At 47.1% G+C, this 17,908-nt stretch overlaps 4 protein-coding genes across 4 annotated transcripts; 2 read left to right on the top strand and 2 right to left on the bottom strand.

The window, feature by feature from the left end:
• Positions 1 to 3,015: 3,015 nt before the first annotated feature.
• TREMEDRAFT_62753 (uncharacterized protein) lies at positions 3,016 to 4,023 on the bottom strand (the record flags this gene model as incomplete). The annotated part of the gene is made up of 1 exon (XM_007005031.1): positions 3,016 to 4,023. The coding sequence occupies one exon, from the start codon at positions 4,021 to 4,023 to the stop codon at positions 3,016 to 3,018; it is 1,008 nt and encodes a 335-aa protein (XP_007005093.1).
• A 478-nt stretch (positions 4,024 to 4,501) lies between these two features.
• On the top strand, positions 4,502 to 6,172 carry TREMEDRAFT_31265 (uncharacterized protein; the record flags this gene model as incomplete). The annotated part of the gene is made up of 9 exons (XM_007004859.1): positions 4,502 to 4,588; positions 4,632 to 4,647; positions 4,692 to 4,740; positions 4,819 to 4,891; positions 4,953 to 4,969; positions 5,014 to 5,130; positions 5,306 to 5,475; positions 5,649 to 5,770; positions 5,990 to 6,172. The coding sequence occupies 9 exons, from the start codon at positions 4,502 to 4,504 to the stop codon at positions 6,170 to 6,172; spliced, it is 834 nt and encodes a 277-aa protein (XP_007004921.1).
• A 181-nt stretch (positions 6,173 to 6,353) lies between these two features.
• Positions 6,354 to 12,450, bottom strand: TREMEDRAFT_71761 (uncharacterized protein; the record flags this gene model as incomplete). The annotated part of the gene is made up of 22 exons (XM_007005172.1): positions 6,354 to 6,702; positions 6,753 to 6,877; positions 7,090 to 7,376; positions 7,427 to 7,623; positions 7,667 to 7,794; positions 7,840 to 7,983; positions 8,027 to 8,102; positions 8,149 to 8,307; positions 8,352 to 8,698; positions 8,746 to 9,399; positions 9,466 to 9,470; positions 9,587 to 9,780; positions 9,822 to 9,954; positions 9,998 to 10,178; positions 10,219 to 10,341; positions 10,384 to 10,749; positions 10,786 to 10,986; positions 11,031 to 11,204; positions 11,240 to 11,695; positions 11,731 to 12,090; positions 12,134 to 12,267; positions 12,315 to 12,450. 22 exons carry the CDS (start codon positions 12,448 to 12,450, stop codon positions 6,354 to 6,356), a joined length of 4,929 nt encoding a protein of 1,642 aa, XP_007005234.1.
• A 760-nt stretch (positions 12,451 to 13,210) lies between these two features.
• TREMEDRAFT_31220 (uncharacterized protein) lies at positions 13,211 to 17,787 on the top strand (the record flags this gene model as incomplete). Its single annotated transcript, XM_007004854.1, has 4 exons — positions 13,211 to 14,219; positions 14,260 to 14,542; positions 14,586 to 14,954; positions 15,060 to 17,787. 4 exons carry the CDS (start codon positions 13,211 to 13,213, stop codon positions 17,785 to 17,787), a joined length of 4,389 nt encoding a protein of 1,462 aa, XP_007004916.1.
• Positions 17,788 to 17,908: the final 121 nt, after the last annotated feature.

Genomic DNA, 17,908 nt, shown 5'->3' with positions numbered 1-17,908 from the left:
ATCAAGATGGACCCAAGAAAGTAGAAGCTGTATCTGATTGGCCAGCACTCAATCCGTCCACGACATCCAAGTCTTCCTTGGATTTGCAAACTTTATCGACGATTCATTCGATCATACTCCAAGCTTACTGCTCCAATTACCAGACTACTCCGCAAGGATGTCAAGTTTGAATGGGGTCAGGATCAAGATCAAGCTTTCAACAAACTCAAGACAGCCTTCACAACGGCACCAATTCTACAACACTTCCAACCATCAAAACCCCTTGTCCTAGAAACAGATGCTTCAGACTTTGCAATTGCTGGCATCTTATCACACTCGGACACCAACAATCAACTCCATCCTATGGCGTACTACTCCAGAAAGCTTCAGAATGCGGAGCTTAACTATGAAATATACGACAAAGAAATGCTTGCTATAGTAGATGCTTTCAAGCACTGGCGTGCTTACCTTGAAGGTTCTAAGGAGATTGTGGTCTATACGGATCATAAGAATTTAGAATACTTTACGACATCAAAGGTTCTCAACCGCCGCCAAGCTAGATGGGCAGAGCTATTGGCAAATTTTGACTTCAAGATTCATTATCGACCTGGCACCAAGATGGGAAAACCAGACGCCTTGACGAGACGTCAAGACCTTCAGGAGGGGAGTAGAGCTGCTGAGGCACCTCCACACACTCTTCTGAAGCCTGGTCAATTTGTCATCAGTGCTACTCATTCTTCATCAAATCCCACTACTCCTATCCATTCCAACATCATTGCACGCATAAAGCAACTTCAGCCTGAGGATCCAATCCTTCAAGAGCTATTGCCTTATCTGCTACATCCAGAAACTCCACAAACACCACAGCTCAAAGAAACACTCGAAGATTACACTCTTCTCAACCAGATCATCCACTTCAAGAAACTCATCTACGTTCCAGACAATCACCAACTCAAGATTGATCTGCTTCATCAAGTACACAATTCTCCAACTTCAGGTCACCTGGGACAAGCAAAAACCCATGACCTCCTCACTCGACACTACTATTTCCCTGGCCTGCGACAATTTGTGAACACCTACGTCAACGGATGCCACACATGTGCACGGAACAAAACTCCACGACATAAACCCTATGGTCCACTTCAACCACTTCCCATTCCTAGTCAACCTTGGCAGTCAATCTCTATGGATGCCATTGTCAAGCTCCCACTATCTAGCAACTATGACTCAATCATGGTCTTTGTAGATAGATTCACCAAACAAGCACACTTCATTCCATTCAAGGAAGAAGGGTTTGATTCTCCCCAACTTGCAACAATTTTCCGTCAACAAATCATGCGACTTCATGGAATTCCTCAAGATATAGTATCAGATCGCGGACCTATCTTCAACTCGCAATTTTGGAAAGCCTTTGTCAAAGGACTGGGGATCACACCCAATTTTTCAACAGCTTTTCATCCTCAATCAGATGGTCAAACAGAAAGAGTCAATCAAGTCTTAGAACATTACCTCCGGACATTCTGTGACTATGACCAAGCAAATTGGTCTAGCCTACTTGATCTAGCAGAATTCAGTTACAACAACTCTGTTCACGCCACAACAAAACACACTCCTTTTGAAGCCCTTTTATGGCTATCATCCTCAAGACCCTTCCAGTCCCCCACTTCCATTGATCAACTCTGTTCCAGCAGTCAGTGATCATCTCAACAAACTTCACCTTTTACGTCAAGATTTGATCAACAATATCAAGAAAGCTCAAGCAACATACTCCAAATTCTACGACTTCAAAAATAAGGACATCACACAAAATCAGGAACCAATCTTCAAAGTAGGAGATATGGTTTTCTTAAATCGTAAGAATATTCAAACCCTGCGTCCAAGTCTCAAACTTGATTATCGCATGCTTGGTCCTTTCAAGATTATTAAAGCTACTTCATCACCATTAGCGTTTAAACTCGACCTTCCACCTTCTATGAACATTCACCCAGTCTTCCACGTCAACCTATTAGAACCTGTACGCCCAGGACATCCAGATCAACCTCAAGATCCTCCACCTCAAATACAGGTTGAGGGTCAAGAAGAATATATTGTCAGCAAGATATTGGATTCACGCATCAGCAATGATGGTGGATATGATTACCTTGTCCAATGGCAAGACTTCTCAGAAGCACACAACTCGTGGGAACCTTGGGAAGAAGTCTATGAGACTTCAGCATACAAGGCCTTCCGTCGTCAACATCTCAAGGATGAAACTCATCATTTCCCTCCCGCTTCCGCACACCGCAAGACACCTTCAAGAGCACATCACCACAAAATAACTTAGTAAGTTAACCCGGCTCAGAGGACTTCGCCCTTAGAGGGGGAGCTCCTGTCATGAATCAGAAATCATGACTCAGAATAAGTATGGACTCAAAGTAATAGTGACTCATAATTAATCAGGATTGATAAGGACAGTACAGACGGTAATCACAGATGGTGATTGCAGATGGTGATTACAGATGGTATTTACAGATGGTAGTCACAGATGGTAGTCACCGATGGTAGTTACAGATGGTAGTCACAGATGGTAGTTACAGATGGTAGCTACAGGTGGTCAAAGGTGACAAACGGTACTCGCAGACGGTAACTAGTTTTAGTCTATATAAACTTGTACTTTTCAGTAGTTTCTTCAGTTATGAATCTCCTCTTTATTTGTCAAACACAGTTGGTCCAAGCCCAGCACTTCTAGTCCTCGCTACCCCTGTCCCCCTTGACGTCATCACTTCATCCTCTGTCATCTCTGTTACTCTCTCGACGAGCCAGAGACTTCATTGGGTCATAGTCCCATTCTCAGGTTACAGTCCTGTATTCTGTTGTCCTCCGTGACAAGCCCACCCCCCGTGACAATGATATGCACGTGGTATTTACAGATATTCGAGGGTTATGACAACCTGAGTCGTCCGAGTACATCACAAGTCTACGGACAACATACTAATTGTCATTGTCCAAGCTAATTAAACAGTTGCAGTCCACATGTTTTTGATCCATTGAGGTCTGTCAAGGACAGGACCGTGACACCTGTTGTTCATAGAGCTTAGTAGCAGCCGCTATAATGTCCACCTTTTCGTCCTTCAAAGCAGTATCAATATTGTATCCGTCAAGTAAGGTTCTGTATGAGGTCAGGGTGGCTTTCAGGCTCAGTACATGTTTCATACCCCGGGATTTCTGCGTGGCAAATTCATCTGCTGCCTCTGTCAGTTTGCTACACAATGTCTTGTACTCTCGATTCAATTCAATCACTTTCCTGCCCTTCATTAGCTCCACATGCCAGGCCACTGAAAGGACGTTCGATATGAAGATCAAGTCCAAGTCTGTCTTTTCAATGATGGAGAGTTCGGTCTGTGTGGTCCTTGTGACAGCTGCTGTTTGTGATTCCACCATTGCTCTTGTCCTCAAGGCTTTCAACGCACGCCTGCAGTTGTCTGTACGTTTTTGAAAATTTTGAAGCCATGAGTGTTTTGATGGAGGTGCCTTACATAATTCAGCATTTGTGATGGTAATAGAATTCTCTTTGGTGCCAATCGTTTCTACCATACTCATGTTGTCTGTCACTGGTTCATTTGTTGTACGTGGAGGTGCAGCCGTGATGGTTGTTACAGGCTGTGTCATATGTGAAGTGGTGATATTTGTCATCATTGTCATGGCATGCCTGTGCTTGGGGTTGGTACATGTCTTCACATCATCCTTTTCTCCTCCAACCCTGCTATCTGTGTCAGTTGGTTCATCCAGAATCCTATGGGAAAGAGTAGTACTACAATCAGTTTGACCTATCTTGAGCTCCACCATGACCGGTTCTGTCTCTTGTGCAGCGATGACACTCGTAGTTGTACTAGTACCGTGAAGAGTCGAGATGGAATTGGTATCCTTCTTCCTCCTACCAATTCTGCCCATCCATCTGTTCGAGTTACGCACTTCTTCCTTACGATCACCTGGGATTATCCTCCATTCCCCAGTTTTGACAGGTACGATGAATGGTATGGCCTGCTCCGAATTCGCAGACTGCATGATGTGACCGGTCGGTAAGACAAGTGGTGTGAGGACGTTGACAGGTTCTTCAATATCATAAATGGGCAAATCACAACTATCACTACCACCACTTGACGACGATGAAACTCCGCACGACGTTCCCATGACGTTTGAATGACGTTTGCACAGCCAGCTTGAAAGGATGAGAACCATCAGACGTATCTCCCTGTAGAGTGTAGAGTAGTCGGCGGGGCTCCAACCCACTCACTTCATCAAAAACTGAACAAACTCGCGCTCTCTATCTCGCATTGTTCCTTTATCCGTTGCTCTTGGATCCCCACCCCTCGGCACTTAACTCTCTCTATCCTCGACAGGCTGAGTCTCCTCCCTCAATGACCGTCTAACTACTTTCCTTCTGTCGGCCTCTCACTACTCTCCTTTCCTTGTTAACCCTCACAGACCAGTCACTGTCCCAATTGACATTCTGCCCTCATTCTCGTCCACTTTTCACAACAACATGTCAAATAAAGCACCGGTACATATTGTAAAGCAAGTGTGGGAACGTATTGCGCCTCTTCAGCTCGCGGAGAGAGCCTGGGATAATGTCAAACTCTTCCATGAACTGATGACTATCGCTGACTGGACAGGTAGGAATCATCATGGGTATGTCGTCTCCATACGATGTTACAAAAGACTTACATCTGTAGAAGCTCCCAGTCCCAACCACCGACATAGACAGATTCTGTTGACTATCGAGTAGGTCTGTCTTTCACCAACCTCTGTATATGGACTGCATCGGAAACGGAGGCCTGGTGGGGATTGTGTTGACGACAGTCTCACAACGGCTGTATGTAACGAAGCTCTGGCTCTGCCATCATGTTCCGTTGTGGTGTCTTATCATCCTCCCGTGAGTCCTTCATCACAAAAACTTTTAAGGTATAACGCGATCGTATCTGATTGACCTACAGATCTTCAGAGCACTCAAGTGAGCTCTGCCTAGACAAGATGGAAATTGGAGCTCATATAGAGATCAATGACAATGTCCGACCCGCTCCAAGCATCATTATTACGTCTGGCAGCTAGAGGTATCTCCGTTTTCTCTCCTCATACTTCTCTCGATGCCACACCAAAGGGGATCAACAAATGGTGAGTGAAACTCTGCTCTCCCCATGTCGGACCTGACCCCTCTCATACCATTTCTCCTCTTCCCGGGAATCTATTTGGATTCAGAGCTCCTGATACCTTCTCGGGGCTTTTGTGTCGACGTCGTCAGGTCACTATTGGGGAGGGGAAGAAATGTGAGACGAGTGCTAAGGCTTAGGCTACTAAAACCTTTCACGCCCTACATATCAACTTCAGGACCTATCACACCATCTGACCCTGTTGAGGGGTTTGAAGGTGCTGGTCAAGGAGGTCAAGCGACATTTGATCGTGCTTTACCTCTGACCGAGGCCATCTCTCTGGTCAAATCTCATCTGGGATTGAGTCATCGTAAGTATCATTCAACCCCCTCTTTCCTACCTCAAGGTCGTCACGCTCATAATCTCCTTTCTCTCGTTCCTTTCGTCATCTAGAGAGTCTCAAAGGTTTCGATAGATATAAGCTGGCTGGAAATGAGATAGGATATGAAGGAGTGTGATTGAGTGATGACGCTGATGTTATAGTTCAAGTCGCTTCTCCTAATCCTCAAAAAAATATCGAGTCAATAGCAGTCTGTGCCGGTTCTGGTGGTTCTGTACTTAGAGGTGTATCCGCAGATCTACTGTTGACTGGGGAGATGTCACATGTGAGTATCGATACGTCCGTATACTCCCCCCAACACGACATTCAACAACTCCTCTCTCTGTCTGGAAAATGACTCCCAATGAACGTATGAAAACCTAAGAATCGTCATTGCTGTACCCCTCCCCTCGTCTTCCTATCCAAGAAACTTTCCTTGACCTGATCGTCGTCCACATGTTGCTCTACTCGTTCTCGACGAAGCTGAACCGGTGCTGATGGGTAGCATGAAGTACTAGCTGCCATTGCGAAAGGTCAAACTGTCATTTTGTGCAATCACACCAATACCGAGCGTCCTTTTCTCTCTCAAGTCTTACGTGGATGGTTGGAATCTGAGTTGAACTCGTTTGATCCGGGATGGGAAGTCATAGTCAGTTCTAAAGATCACGACCCATTGCAGATCATCTAATGCTATGTATATAACTGAAATGATCCTTCTATCACCATACCTCTCTAAATCTACAGTACAGTCAATCCCATCTCTGTCCCTGAAGGACCTCTTCTGCTCAAGAGCGTATACTTCTCATCACGAAGAGTGATTTCTATTACGAGAAGAAAGATGATATGTCGAGCAAGGTAATACTTATAAATCATGAGAAAATCTCTTTTGCAAGTCCTTCTTCCACCGCATCCCAATCTACCCCCATATTATTATACACACTCTCAAAAGTATCTAAACTAGCTCTAGCAAAAAATTCCTTCAATTGGTTTAAACTGGTCAAAGTTTTCACCCCTGCTAATCGGGGTCGACGTAGGGTCAAAGTTGAATCTTCCATTGATAAAGATGAAGATATTTTCTCCATAGACGATGAAAAATGTGATTGCGAATGTGAATGTTCATTGATTATTTCGGCCAAACGATCCATCATAGCTTCAGTGTCGTAATTTGATGGAGGAAAAGCAGCATCGGTAGTATCAGTCACGAACATCCATTGATGTCTATTCATCAGCGTAAACGTCATAAGAAGAGTAGAAGGGAAATAATTGACATTTGAAAATCTTCTGATTGAATGACAAGGAGAAGGTCGAGGAATTTGCAAGCTGATAAAACTAATTGAAGTTGATCTGATTCGTCTGGTGGAGGATCATCCATTGTACTTTCAAACACGCTAACCTAAAAGTCAACATCATATTCATCGACTCGCTGACTGGGCACAGCTCCTACTTGGAGTCACGATCCAGTTCCCAGATCTCGCTAGTAGATGCGACCTTTGCAGTGGGTAAGAGGGTGGGGACGAAAGATCAGAACAAGTGTTAACGAGGTATGGGGTGTGAAGACTGAACGAGTTGATATGTCGTATGAATACACTTGGATGGAGAACTCACCAGTTCAGTCAAAATGACAGGCCAGAAATTAGTCAAATGTTGAGGTGATATTCTACACATCATAACTCTCAAACATAACCATACTTCACTTTCCACTCTTGCTGGTATTCCATTACTTCTTAAAATCTCTACCAACTTTTCTTGTATACTGGGTAAAGTTAACAGATAATGATCACGTTCAGCTGCTAAAAGAATGAAAGATAATCGACGTAAATTGAGTGCTTTTGCGATGGTCTCTTGTTCTCGATTCGTGAAGATGTTGGCAGAAGGTACAGCTGTGATCCGACCTACCCTCGTCAGTTTTTTTCTAGGATGAAATATGAGATAAAAGACGAACCGAGCAAATCTCCAAATCGTTCTTTATCACTATCGAATAATGAACAGATGATAGGTTTCCAATCGTTTGAATCTGAGAAAGACATGGAAAAGAATCGATTATCGTTGAATGTATCCCCAACTTGTGTTCTCCATGCTTTCCCTGTAGCAGGGATCTTGGTCATTTCAAATACGATTTGCAACATACTTGTGTCAACCCTATACGTCAGTCAAATATTTCAGCATGTGACGGGAGACTGACCTTTGTTGTTTGAAAGCGGGGACTAGAATACTGCTAGACAGATTGGTACATGCCGTATTTACTCGATCTGAATCTACCAGCAATACCCGAAGACTTGGGATGACCTCTTTTGCGACGAAAGTGTAGATCTACCATTAGCTAGAACGGATGTTCCGAGTACAAGTTGTACGAACAGCTTTGAGAGCGGATTCACTACTCGTCATAACAACACCATTAGGTATTGATTTTTCTGTTAAGATACCCCTTTCCCAAACACCCGTCTCGGCTATACGACTCGCGTTCGAAGCCACGGCATCAAGCAGCTTCGTATACACATCCTCTTGATCAGTCATGCGATCTTTCGGCCTCTGACACACTCACATGCAAATCTCGACGTAGTCTTCGATCCTCCAGGGCACTTGTCGTTGAAACTGTCTTCCCCAATAGAGTGAGACATCTGCCACTCAGCTCCAGCTACGCTACGCAGGAGAGGTGATACTCACCGGAAAGCTGGGAATAACTGAGGTCTCGTAGAAGGGCTACTGAGCGACCCCAACAATTCTCGGCCGAATGTAAACATCGTGCTCCACACTTGCACAGCAATTGGTGCTTCAAGTCGTGAGACGTAGGCTTCCAAAAAGGCAAGCACAGCGGGGTCGGGTCTATGATCTCAGCTCAAGCTGTTGGAAGAAGGATAAAGACTGACTGTTGTTCCGCCGTAGATGACCTCGACGCTTTTCCATTGACAATCTCACTGACAAGTTCTACCACCTTTTGCGCACTAGGCGTCAAGGCATCGACACATTCAAAGATCGCCCCATCTGACACATCATTCGATGCTACCGCCCATACGTTGACACACGACCGCATCACGGCGGAAGGTTGCATTTTGAACAGCCTCTCGAGGACTTTCTTAGCTCTTGCGCGGACTTTGGTAAATACGTCAACTCGAGATGGTCCTTCAGGTCCATCTGACGAGGGATCCGCGGTGATGGCCCATAACACCAGTAAAGCCTCGATGGCGTCATCAATATAGTCCATTCGTTCTTTGCTCTATCCATGAGCGAAGCTAACGGAATCACATGCGGAAAAAAGCTTACCGAAGAAATGGCAGGAGCTTCCACAGTGAAAACTCCTGAAACAAGACCCAGAATACGACTGCCTCCCTCACCTGTGTGAGCATTATCATCCGCCTTGCCAGGAGAACTCGATCCGAGACTGATGGCGAGCAATTTTTCCAGGGCTGAAAGAAGCATCGTCGGTTCCGAATCCGTCAAGATATTTACTCTTTCCCATGTCGATGTACGAGAATAGTATTGACGGAGTTGAAGAGCGGAAGCTTTGACCTGTTGACTGAACGTATCACACATTGCAAGCACGAGTTGGCGTGACTTCTGAAACTGTGGGGTGGTGAGAAGCACAAAGTCGACCCAATGTTGCACCACGGACCGATTGGTAGGGGAGGCCAAGGCTTCAGTAATGACACGCACGAGGGAAATGTCAAACTCTGTAGGCATTTGAGGTCTATCGGCGTTTGAGGGTGTATGTTGATGGGTGCGAATGGAATCGCTCGATGTGTTGAGAGTCATATGTAACAAATGGAGCATCTTGTTTTGCAATGCTAGTCGTCGTCGTTTCACAGCTTGACCAAGCTGTTCTATGAGACAATCCTTGAGCTGCGATTGTAGAGTAGACGAGACATCGCCTCGAGAAACGAGTTGTTGTAAGATGTCCAAACTCGCACTCTGCACTTTCTGACGTTGGGAGTTAATCAATTGTGTTTCAGAGTTTGATTTAGGTGTGTGCAGGAGGCTGCCCACGTGAGCTGTATGAAGATCACAAAAACTTACCTCATGAGAATGTTCGTCACTAGCTCAAGATAACTATGGTCCGTCGATACTGACAAATCAGCTGCATAACAGACAAATGTGTTTTAAATACCTGAAATGGCCCGTTTGAGTATTCCGGGATGAGTAGAAGTGTGTAGAGCCGTAGTCTGACAAGCCTTGCTTAGTCCGTGACCACCAAAACGGAAGAAAGCAGCGACATTGCCCAGGATATGCAACATCATTGACAAATCTTGATCCTTCGACTCCACTGCGTCGATCAATCGGGCGAGGAGGGGATCCAGCGCACTGTCCCGTTAGCACTACCGACTGACTGGTGACGAGCTTACCGGAAGTACGATTGTAGGTTGCACCGCAGCCACGTCTCCGCCGTCTGTTGCATGTTCGGGTCCAAGGAGTTGAGCGTTTCCAATAGAGTACATAGAGGGACGTAAAACATGTCCCCGGGCAAAATCGAGTCGTCTGACATAAGCTAAAGCATCTCAAAAGAGGAGGGCCAACAAACCAGACAAACGCCACAACACTCCGAAGGCATCAAAGGCTTCAGCTCTTCGTATAGGCGAGGACATTCGTCTGGCTATGACGTTTTCGAGTGTGTGGATTTCAGCACGCTGGTTACATTCCCACAGCAATTCGACAGCCCGCACATGATACAAAGCAGCCTCAGATTTTAAGTATCGGAACAACTGTCAGTCAGTTGAGGTATTCGATGAATGATTGGCGTACGGCGTCCAGCAAACACGACATGGCTCGAGATTCGGCCACATTGATTTTAGGACGAAAGGCTGACGAAGTGCTAGCTTTGAGGGCAAGGACGATGATACGATCCACGACCTGGAATGCAGTGGTCTGTATGATCAGCGTGACCCAGTTATACTTGCGAAGGCTTACCCGTGAAAGAGCTGCTAACAAGTCGTCCAACCAAGATGATGAGTCCAAAGTGGACAGAAGGGGCAAGTCTCTGTCGACCAAGAGGGAAATCATGTCTAAGATCTCTGTCATCAAGCGAGGTGTTTGATCGCTCTCGGTCAAAATGCGGTGACTCAATTGGAAAATCTTGGAAACAGATTGCGGGATGATGGTCGAGGCCACCAGCCCACGCGCTTCGTCCATTGATGTTTTGTTGTTCATCAAGTCGATCTCAATCTGTGCCGCATTGCCCTCCGCTGAAGATGCTTGTACCATGAGTGCAGGAGGGATGATATTCAGGAGTTTTGCCGCTAGTGTAAGCCTTTTCAGGCTCGGGATCTCCACAGTCTACATGTCAGATATGCCGTTATATCCGGCACTCACCATCAAGTCATCCACTATCGCATGAAGAAGGAAAGACGCATGGATATCATTGACTTCCTGATCGTTCTGCGGAATGCTGTGGAGGATCCACTGTAGCAGTTCTTCAATTGTCGAATCATGCTCCGCGATCCCTTTCGACAATAAATGCCAAGTCATCGTCGGCTCCACTCCCTCGTAAACTGCACTAGCCGTAGTGATGACCTGCGCTATCAAAATATTGACACTCGAAGAAAGACTATCCCTACCTCGGTGACATTGAGGTCAGGGGATCCGCATCCCATTCTCCGCAATTGCTGTAAAGCCGGTATGACGAGGCGTTCAGACAAAGGACTACCGATTTCCCACCGGTCTAATAAAGAGAGAAAGATCTTGAAGGGCTTCAGTTCCAGAGCCCGAGCTGATGTGGCTGTCATATCGGCCTATGGCTCAGCTACATCACAAGCGTGCGACTCACAAGAAGTGTCCTGCATAGAAGGTCTAGACCATGCTGTCTGAAGTAGTCCACTTGTTCGGAAGGAGTTTCGCCCGCCCCCAGTAGCCATGAGTACACTCGCCGACTCAAGGATATATCTCGCTGCAGGACGATAGATGTTGCTGACCGTACCAACAACTCCTGATCCCTTTCGTCGGCAGTTTTCATCACCGTACCGTCCAAGGTGATGACGCGCAAAAGCAAGTCCAAGCCTTGCCTCCGTACAAGGACGTTACCATCTTCCAGGACGGCAGCGACACCTCTGAGAATCAAGCCAGAATCAAGGAGTTCCTGGGCTGGAGGTTTGAGCATTCGACGTGCCAGATAGTTGAGCGCCGCCAGTCGAGATGAAGAAGATGAGATGAGAATGAGAAACAATGTTTGGAAAAAGAATGCAGGAGTGACCGCCGATGATAACTGATCAAGAAGTGCGAGCACCTACAGTCAGCGCTGTTGCATGAGCTGAGACTCACTCGGTCGAAAAAGTCGCCCGTCTCCTCCTCCATTCCGGGCAATAGAGCCAGGATCATGGCCTTGGTGGCAGGCCGCAATCCATCTTGGAGTGGAAGGTAGTACCTCTCGTACATATTCAGCAGTAAAGGTCTGACGGAAGTTGCAGCAAATTGGAAAAAGGGGAATAAGCCAGATGACCATATCAAAAGATCTCTCTTCAGGCCTTCGGTGCCGATGGAAAGGAAAATGTGGCTATAGACATCAAATGCTCGTTGGTGAACGCCGGAAGGGAGGGCAGGGTTGAGACACTGAGCTAGACGTTTGGATACGATGAGTTTACGAGGGATCTCGGAGTACGGCGGTGACGGCGTTTGTAGAGTCTGTGTATCAGTCAAGCTCTGAGCTTGCATACCTTCTACGCACCTTGAGTAGACGAGAAAGAAAGGAGATGAAGTCTGCCCATTCGTTGACATTATCAAATGATTGAAGACTCCGATCTACCTGAGCGGCAAATTTTTTGTACTTTGCATCGCTGGCAAGTAGTGAAGAGGTAGCAACTAGGAGTCAATCAGGTCAGCTATACCTGACATGGCCATTGACGCACCTTTGGTGGCCCTTCTCCGTTGCTCAGGCGTCGTCCTCCCGCTGGTACTGTGTCCATCTTCAGCGTATGCTGTGACCTGACTGGTGTCTTGAGACGCATTTGAGTTACTACGTGATCTTGAGACTGCCATGAGCATTGCGGGTCGGCCGTGGTAGACGGATTGAAGAATTGACTGTCGGGAGGGAGAGGAGGAGCGAGCAGCTGATTGTGTGGACGGGCCAGCACCTGGGGTATCGGGGGGCGCAACGATGATTGTTGGGTCAGGCATGGCTTTCACAGTCATCATGAGCCTCTTGAAGGACTGGTGACGGGCATAGCAATGAGCATGATAGCATAGAGAGCAGAGTGCCCTTGCATACGATGCAAGTGGTGGGTGGCAACGGTCACGTGACTCGTTCAGCTAAAAGGTATCCCCACCAGATCCCTACTCTGACGGGGGTTCAACTTGACATCGTTCCACCCTTGACTATAGCATAAAACCTCATGCTTTGCGTGTCGGGGGATGGGTGCCGCAGACTTGGATGATGGTAGCAAGTGAGTGTCTTGATATTGATACTCTCCTCACAGACAGGCTCGAAGCTGCTTGGCAACAGGCTCTCACCTCTTCCCTCTCTTACTTTCGTGCACTCCTTTCCTCTTCGTCATCTTCCGCATGGAAGCCCGTCTCCGTTCTCCCTCTCACAGAATCTTCCGTCGCTCGTGATGATGGATCTAGCTCCAACAACGAATCATCACTAGGTAAGGTCTCTCCCAATAATGTCATCATCCATCGGCGCAACGGCAAAGGCGGTGAGGTGTTTAGAGCCACTGTCCAAGTTGACTGTGGGACCGACGTCAGTACCGATACGTTTCGTGGATGTCTAGTCACTCCCGAGACTCGGCCTAGATGGGACCGAATGGTGGAGGAGGCCACTACGATTGATCTACTCGATGCCAATACTCGTGTGACCAAGACCAACTATCGCCTTGGATGGCCTTCCAGTCCTAGAGATGTTGTGACCATCTCTAGGACCCTGGTGGATCGTCACACCCTCATCGACATCACCACATCTCTTCCTCGGTCAAAGCATGAACCATCTTACCTTCGTCCAGCTCCACCCTATGTTCGTGCACATATCAACTTACTTGCTTGGTGCATTCAATTACCGCAAGCCGAGGTCCCCGAGGGCAAGGCGAAGATCACTTGTTTTTGGTCGTGGAATCCGAAAGGGGCGTGGGCGGTGGGTGGCGGAGTGCCTCAACACCTACCATATCTAGTCACAGGACTTGTAGACTATGCGAGGGAGGGAAGTGAAAAGGTCCCCGTGGTATTGAACTTTGGTCCAGAGGTCAGTATCGGCTCTATCGGTTACGACACGGCTCGTGTAACTTTATCTATGGGATACGCAGTGGTGAAGGGGGAAGTTGACGGATATGGCGATGGTAAAAGACGTCAAGTGGAGGTCGGATTTTCATCAACGCAAAGTTGGGATATTCAAATTCATGTCAAAACTCAACAAGGGCAAGAATCTCCGTCCACTGTATGGACCGCCATCGTCGGTCATGCTCCACCTACAGACCTTGGTTCAAAAGCACCCAACCGACTTATACTACGACTCACACACGCACCCTTGCAAGAGCATGAGGAACTCATTCGCGTCAAAGTGTCTATCGAACGAACGTCCTCTTCGATTTCCGGAGTGAGAATCAATGGAATTCCTGTGACAGTAGAATCCATAGATGCCAGAGCTCCACAGAGACGGGTGTTAGAGGAAACAGAAAGTACCAGCGGCATTTCTCTGCGTAGCATAGGGTCGGAAGAGACGACTCAAGCTTCGGGCCCGACTGACGTGAGGATGAACGGGTCCGGCAGGTCGCAAGCCGCGGAAAAGGCCATCGCCTCAATGATCAAACGCAACTACATCTGTGAGTGGATGGATCTGCTCGTACACTGTGCTCATGTCAGACTTCACATCACTTCTGCAAGAGCCCGAACCCAAGTGGAAACCTGTACTGGATTCAAGAGGAGTGGCGATACATCAGCTGGATTCAATTGATAAAACACTGGTTGTATTTCGTGCAGAGGCAGTATTCGTCGGGGTAAACATATGGGACCTCTATGCCACCATTGCTAGTCCCGGCGATCGTTGGGTATGGGACAAGACGCATGATGATGCGACTTTGGTCGAAGACATCAATGAGCTCACAGACTTGTGGCATTTCCGTTCAAAGGCAGCTTGGCCAACGTCGTGAGTTCAGGTAATGACTATTGGTATAAATGCTGAGATCAAGTGCTCGAGACTCGGTTATTCTGCGGACCACATACAAATCTCCATCTTCCGTCCATATCTTCGGTTTCTCCGTTGATGACACCGAGCTATTTCCTCGCATACCACCGAGTATCGACCCTACGGTCATTCGCACGCAGATTGATCTTCAAGGTTGGTCCATCGAATCCCTTTCACCCAATACGACGCAGGTCACTCTTCTCGAGCAGAGTGATCCCCGAGGATGGTCCAATAAATCATCCATACCTCAGGTGATGATGAACACACTTGCGGGCATCGGAGAGTTCTCGATAAAGCACGGTGCACCGCCTATTGCCACAAGACTTGGGGGTGCCAAAGCTCTCTCATCGCGATACGACGTAGAGAAAGAGACGTTCCGATTCGAGTACGAAGCCGCAGAAGCCAGACGCTCTGATTCGTCAAGTATCGTCACGGCATTTCCCCTCCCTGTGGCCGTTCGTCCCACTGGGAACGGTAGCGACTCGAGCAGCTTGGGATCGCTTGGCGCCACCAAAAATCTAGGAGCAAATATCGAATGCGAGATACGGTGTGATATGAATCAGTGGGCCAATAGTATAGCTATAGTCATAGACCCACCTCATCAGTCATTGTCCGCACTTAAGCGTCACAAATTATCGGCCATGGGAGGGGGTTTATGGTTGACAATCGAACACAATTCGGCTATCTTGGGCAGAAACCCCGTGGCGGTCACTATTCGCCGTGGTCCGCCTGCCGTCAAGCCGACGCTCACAGCCAACGGCTACAAGGTGAAAATTGATACCGAGGAGCTGGTCGATACCGAGGTTCAGCTTCTGAAACGACAAAGACGATCTCGACCTACTCGGGCTCCTCTTGATCAACCTCCGGCCCTTGGAACTATTCGGAAGAAGCAGAGCGGCGTGGATCTCGCTATCGATCCATTCAGGACAGTGACACCTTCCACATACGCGAAGATCGCAGCGCCTTTGTCGAGATGGTATTCAGTCGCGGCTCAGCAGACCAGAGCGGCAATCGTTCCCATGACAAGTCCTGGTCCGTCAGCTCCAACAGGATCTACTCCAGTCGATGCTGCCGTACAAGCTTTGTCTCAATTAGCAAGAATGCACGCTGATAGGGAAAGCGAATCAACCGATCCACATGGTTGGCAACCGGTCTCTGAACGTGATGGACTCAAAGTGGAGCGTAGGAATGTTTCTCACGTATCAGATACGTTCCCCGTCTTTCGCGCTGGTCGAATCATTGAGGGCTTCACCGCGGAGGAAGTTTCTGCAGCCGTTTCCATGTCTCGGAAGGACGAAAGGTTCGATGTACCACTTCGATTGGAATCGTACGGGACTGGTATCATAACATCACAACTTTCAGCGCATACGGCCTTTCCTTTCCGCGGACGATCAATGTTGGTAGCTACCATCGTTGCTAGACTGCCTGATGGACCTCCTCCTTCACCTTCTCATGGTACTCACACCCCTCTATCCACAATCTTCCATGCATCCACCTCGGCGTTCGACCGTACGACTACCTCTCTGGACCCAATCAAATACAATCCTTCCTCTCTTCCCCCGGGTAATGTTATCCTCGAAGGATGGGTATTGGAAACTATCGATCCGTACTCACATGAGAACTACGCTATCCCTTCAACACGGTGTATGTATGTGGCAGCGGTTGATTTCAGTGGATCAATGCCATTGTCAGTGAATAACATGTTGAACGCTTCTCTACCTCGGGTCGTACTCTCCGTTGAATCTATGCTCAAGTCTCGTGGACCTCCAACTCGTTGTCGACTTCCTCCAATGTCAATCTTGGCTCCTGAACCGACCGCACAATCTCCATGGGGTCTCGAAGGATTTGACAATGAGCGAGTGGGTGTGGAACAGATCTTGGACATGGAGGGGAACTATGGTCTGATGGTACTCCTTCGACCTTCCAAATCTAATAAACAATCCGAAACACTTTCTCCGACTTCACCACCTCTGAGTCCCAACGATTCCAGATCCTCACTCTATTCAGGTCGGACAGTCATTGATTTGGGTGAAGATATCAGAAGAGGACGAAAAGATTTGATCGTAGCAGAAGTTGTACTGGCTACTTTTTTGAATCAAGGTTGTGATATTTCTCTTCGGGGTATATCCCTTCCTATGGCTTTAAATTCGACTCCTGTCATCAATGCAGATTCCCCGGAGAATGGAATTCTACCAATACGAATGACGTCGGGTGATGATGGGTTGATGGAATTACCTTTCAAATGTCAAATCATAATCATGGCACCTTCCGTACTTCAGACAGCTTCTCTCGAACCTACTCCTTCTCGACATTTAGTGAGGATAACCCTTCCTACAGCGGGATACGAAACTCCCATTGCTAATCCTTTAACAGGTAAAACTGGACCATTACCACGACCGAGATGGTTGTTGGATTTGATCAATGATGGAGCTGTGGTACATCTCTCTATTACCCCTCGACCAGGCACCAATCAATATATGTTTGGAGAACAAATTTTAGTGGTCGAAGAAGAGAAACGATCAATAAGAATGAGAGAAAATTTTAGAATACCACAATTGGTCAATCGAGATATACCGAATACCGTAAATTTAGATAAACCTTTGGCTGTCGCAGTGGAATATCTCGTTCAGAAACCCGTACCTCCCCCACCATCAGAACCATCCGTAGATGAACAAAACATCGAAGAGATATCAACTGTCCCTCCTCCCAAATCTAATGGGGAAATCAATGACGAAACTAAATCATCTGAATCAAACAATTCTTCTGAACAAATTGTAAATGAACAAATAGGAGGGAAATATCAATTTTGGCGTTATCCTTATCCTCGATTACGTCGTCCTATCATACCTCCACCTCTACCATCCAAACCATCCATCGTACTTCCTCCATCTGATACATCAGTCACAGATATCACTATTCCTACGGAAACCAAAGACACACCGACGAGTCCTATTAGAGTGACGACGAAATTACGTTCGAGGATCTCTATATCTATCCCATCATTGATCGTTTTATGTGTTGCATGTGCACTCATAGGATCATTGTTGAGATCTTTTTTGTCAGAAAGTGATTTCGTCATTTATTTCCCAAACAACGTTCCTGCGCCTGAAGGAGGGAGTTGGAAAGAATTGAGACGATTGGCAGTGTGGAAATTGGGAAGGAGAAGGGATCTTATTTTGGCTGTCGCGAGGAGGGTTGAGGGATGAACGGATTTGAGTGGGGTGGCCAGCTTACGGTCTATCAAGCATTATCCTCACCGCGGGTTCACACAAAAATAAGGGAAGATAGCTTGCTTGGTGGGGAAATGGGAATATTGAGTCCCATGGA

This window comes from Tremella mesenterica (assembly GCF_000271645.1).
Source record: "Tremella mesenterica DSM 1558 unplaced genomic scaffold TREMEscaffold_6, whole genome shotgun sequence".
Lineage (NCBI taxonomy): Eukaryota > Fungi > Basidiomycota > Tremellomycetes > Tremellales > Tremellaceae > Tremella > Tremella mesenterica.
The sequence above is the reverse complement of the archived record's forward strand: the minus strand, read 5'-3'. Positions and strand labels throughout refer to the sequence as shown.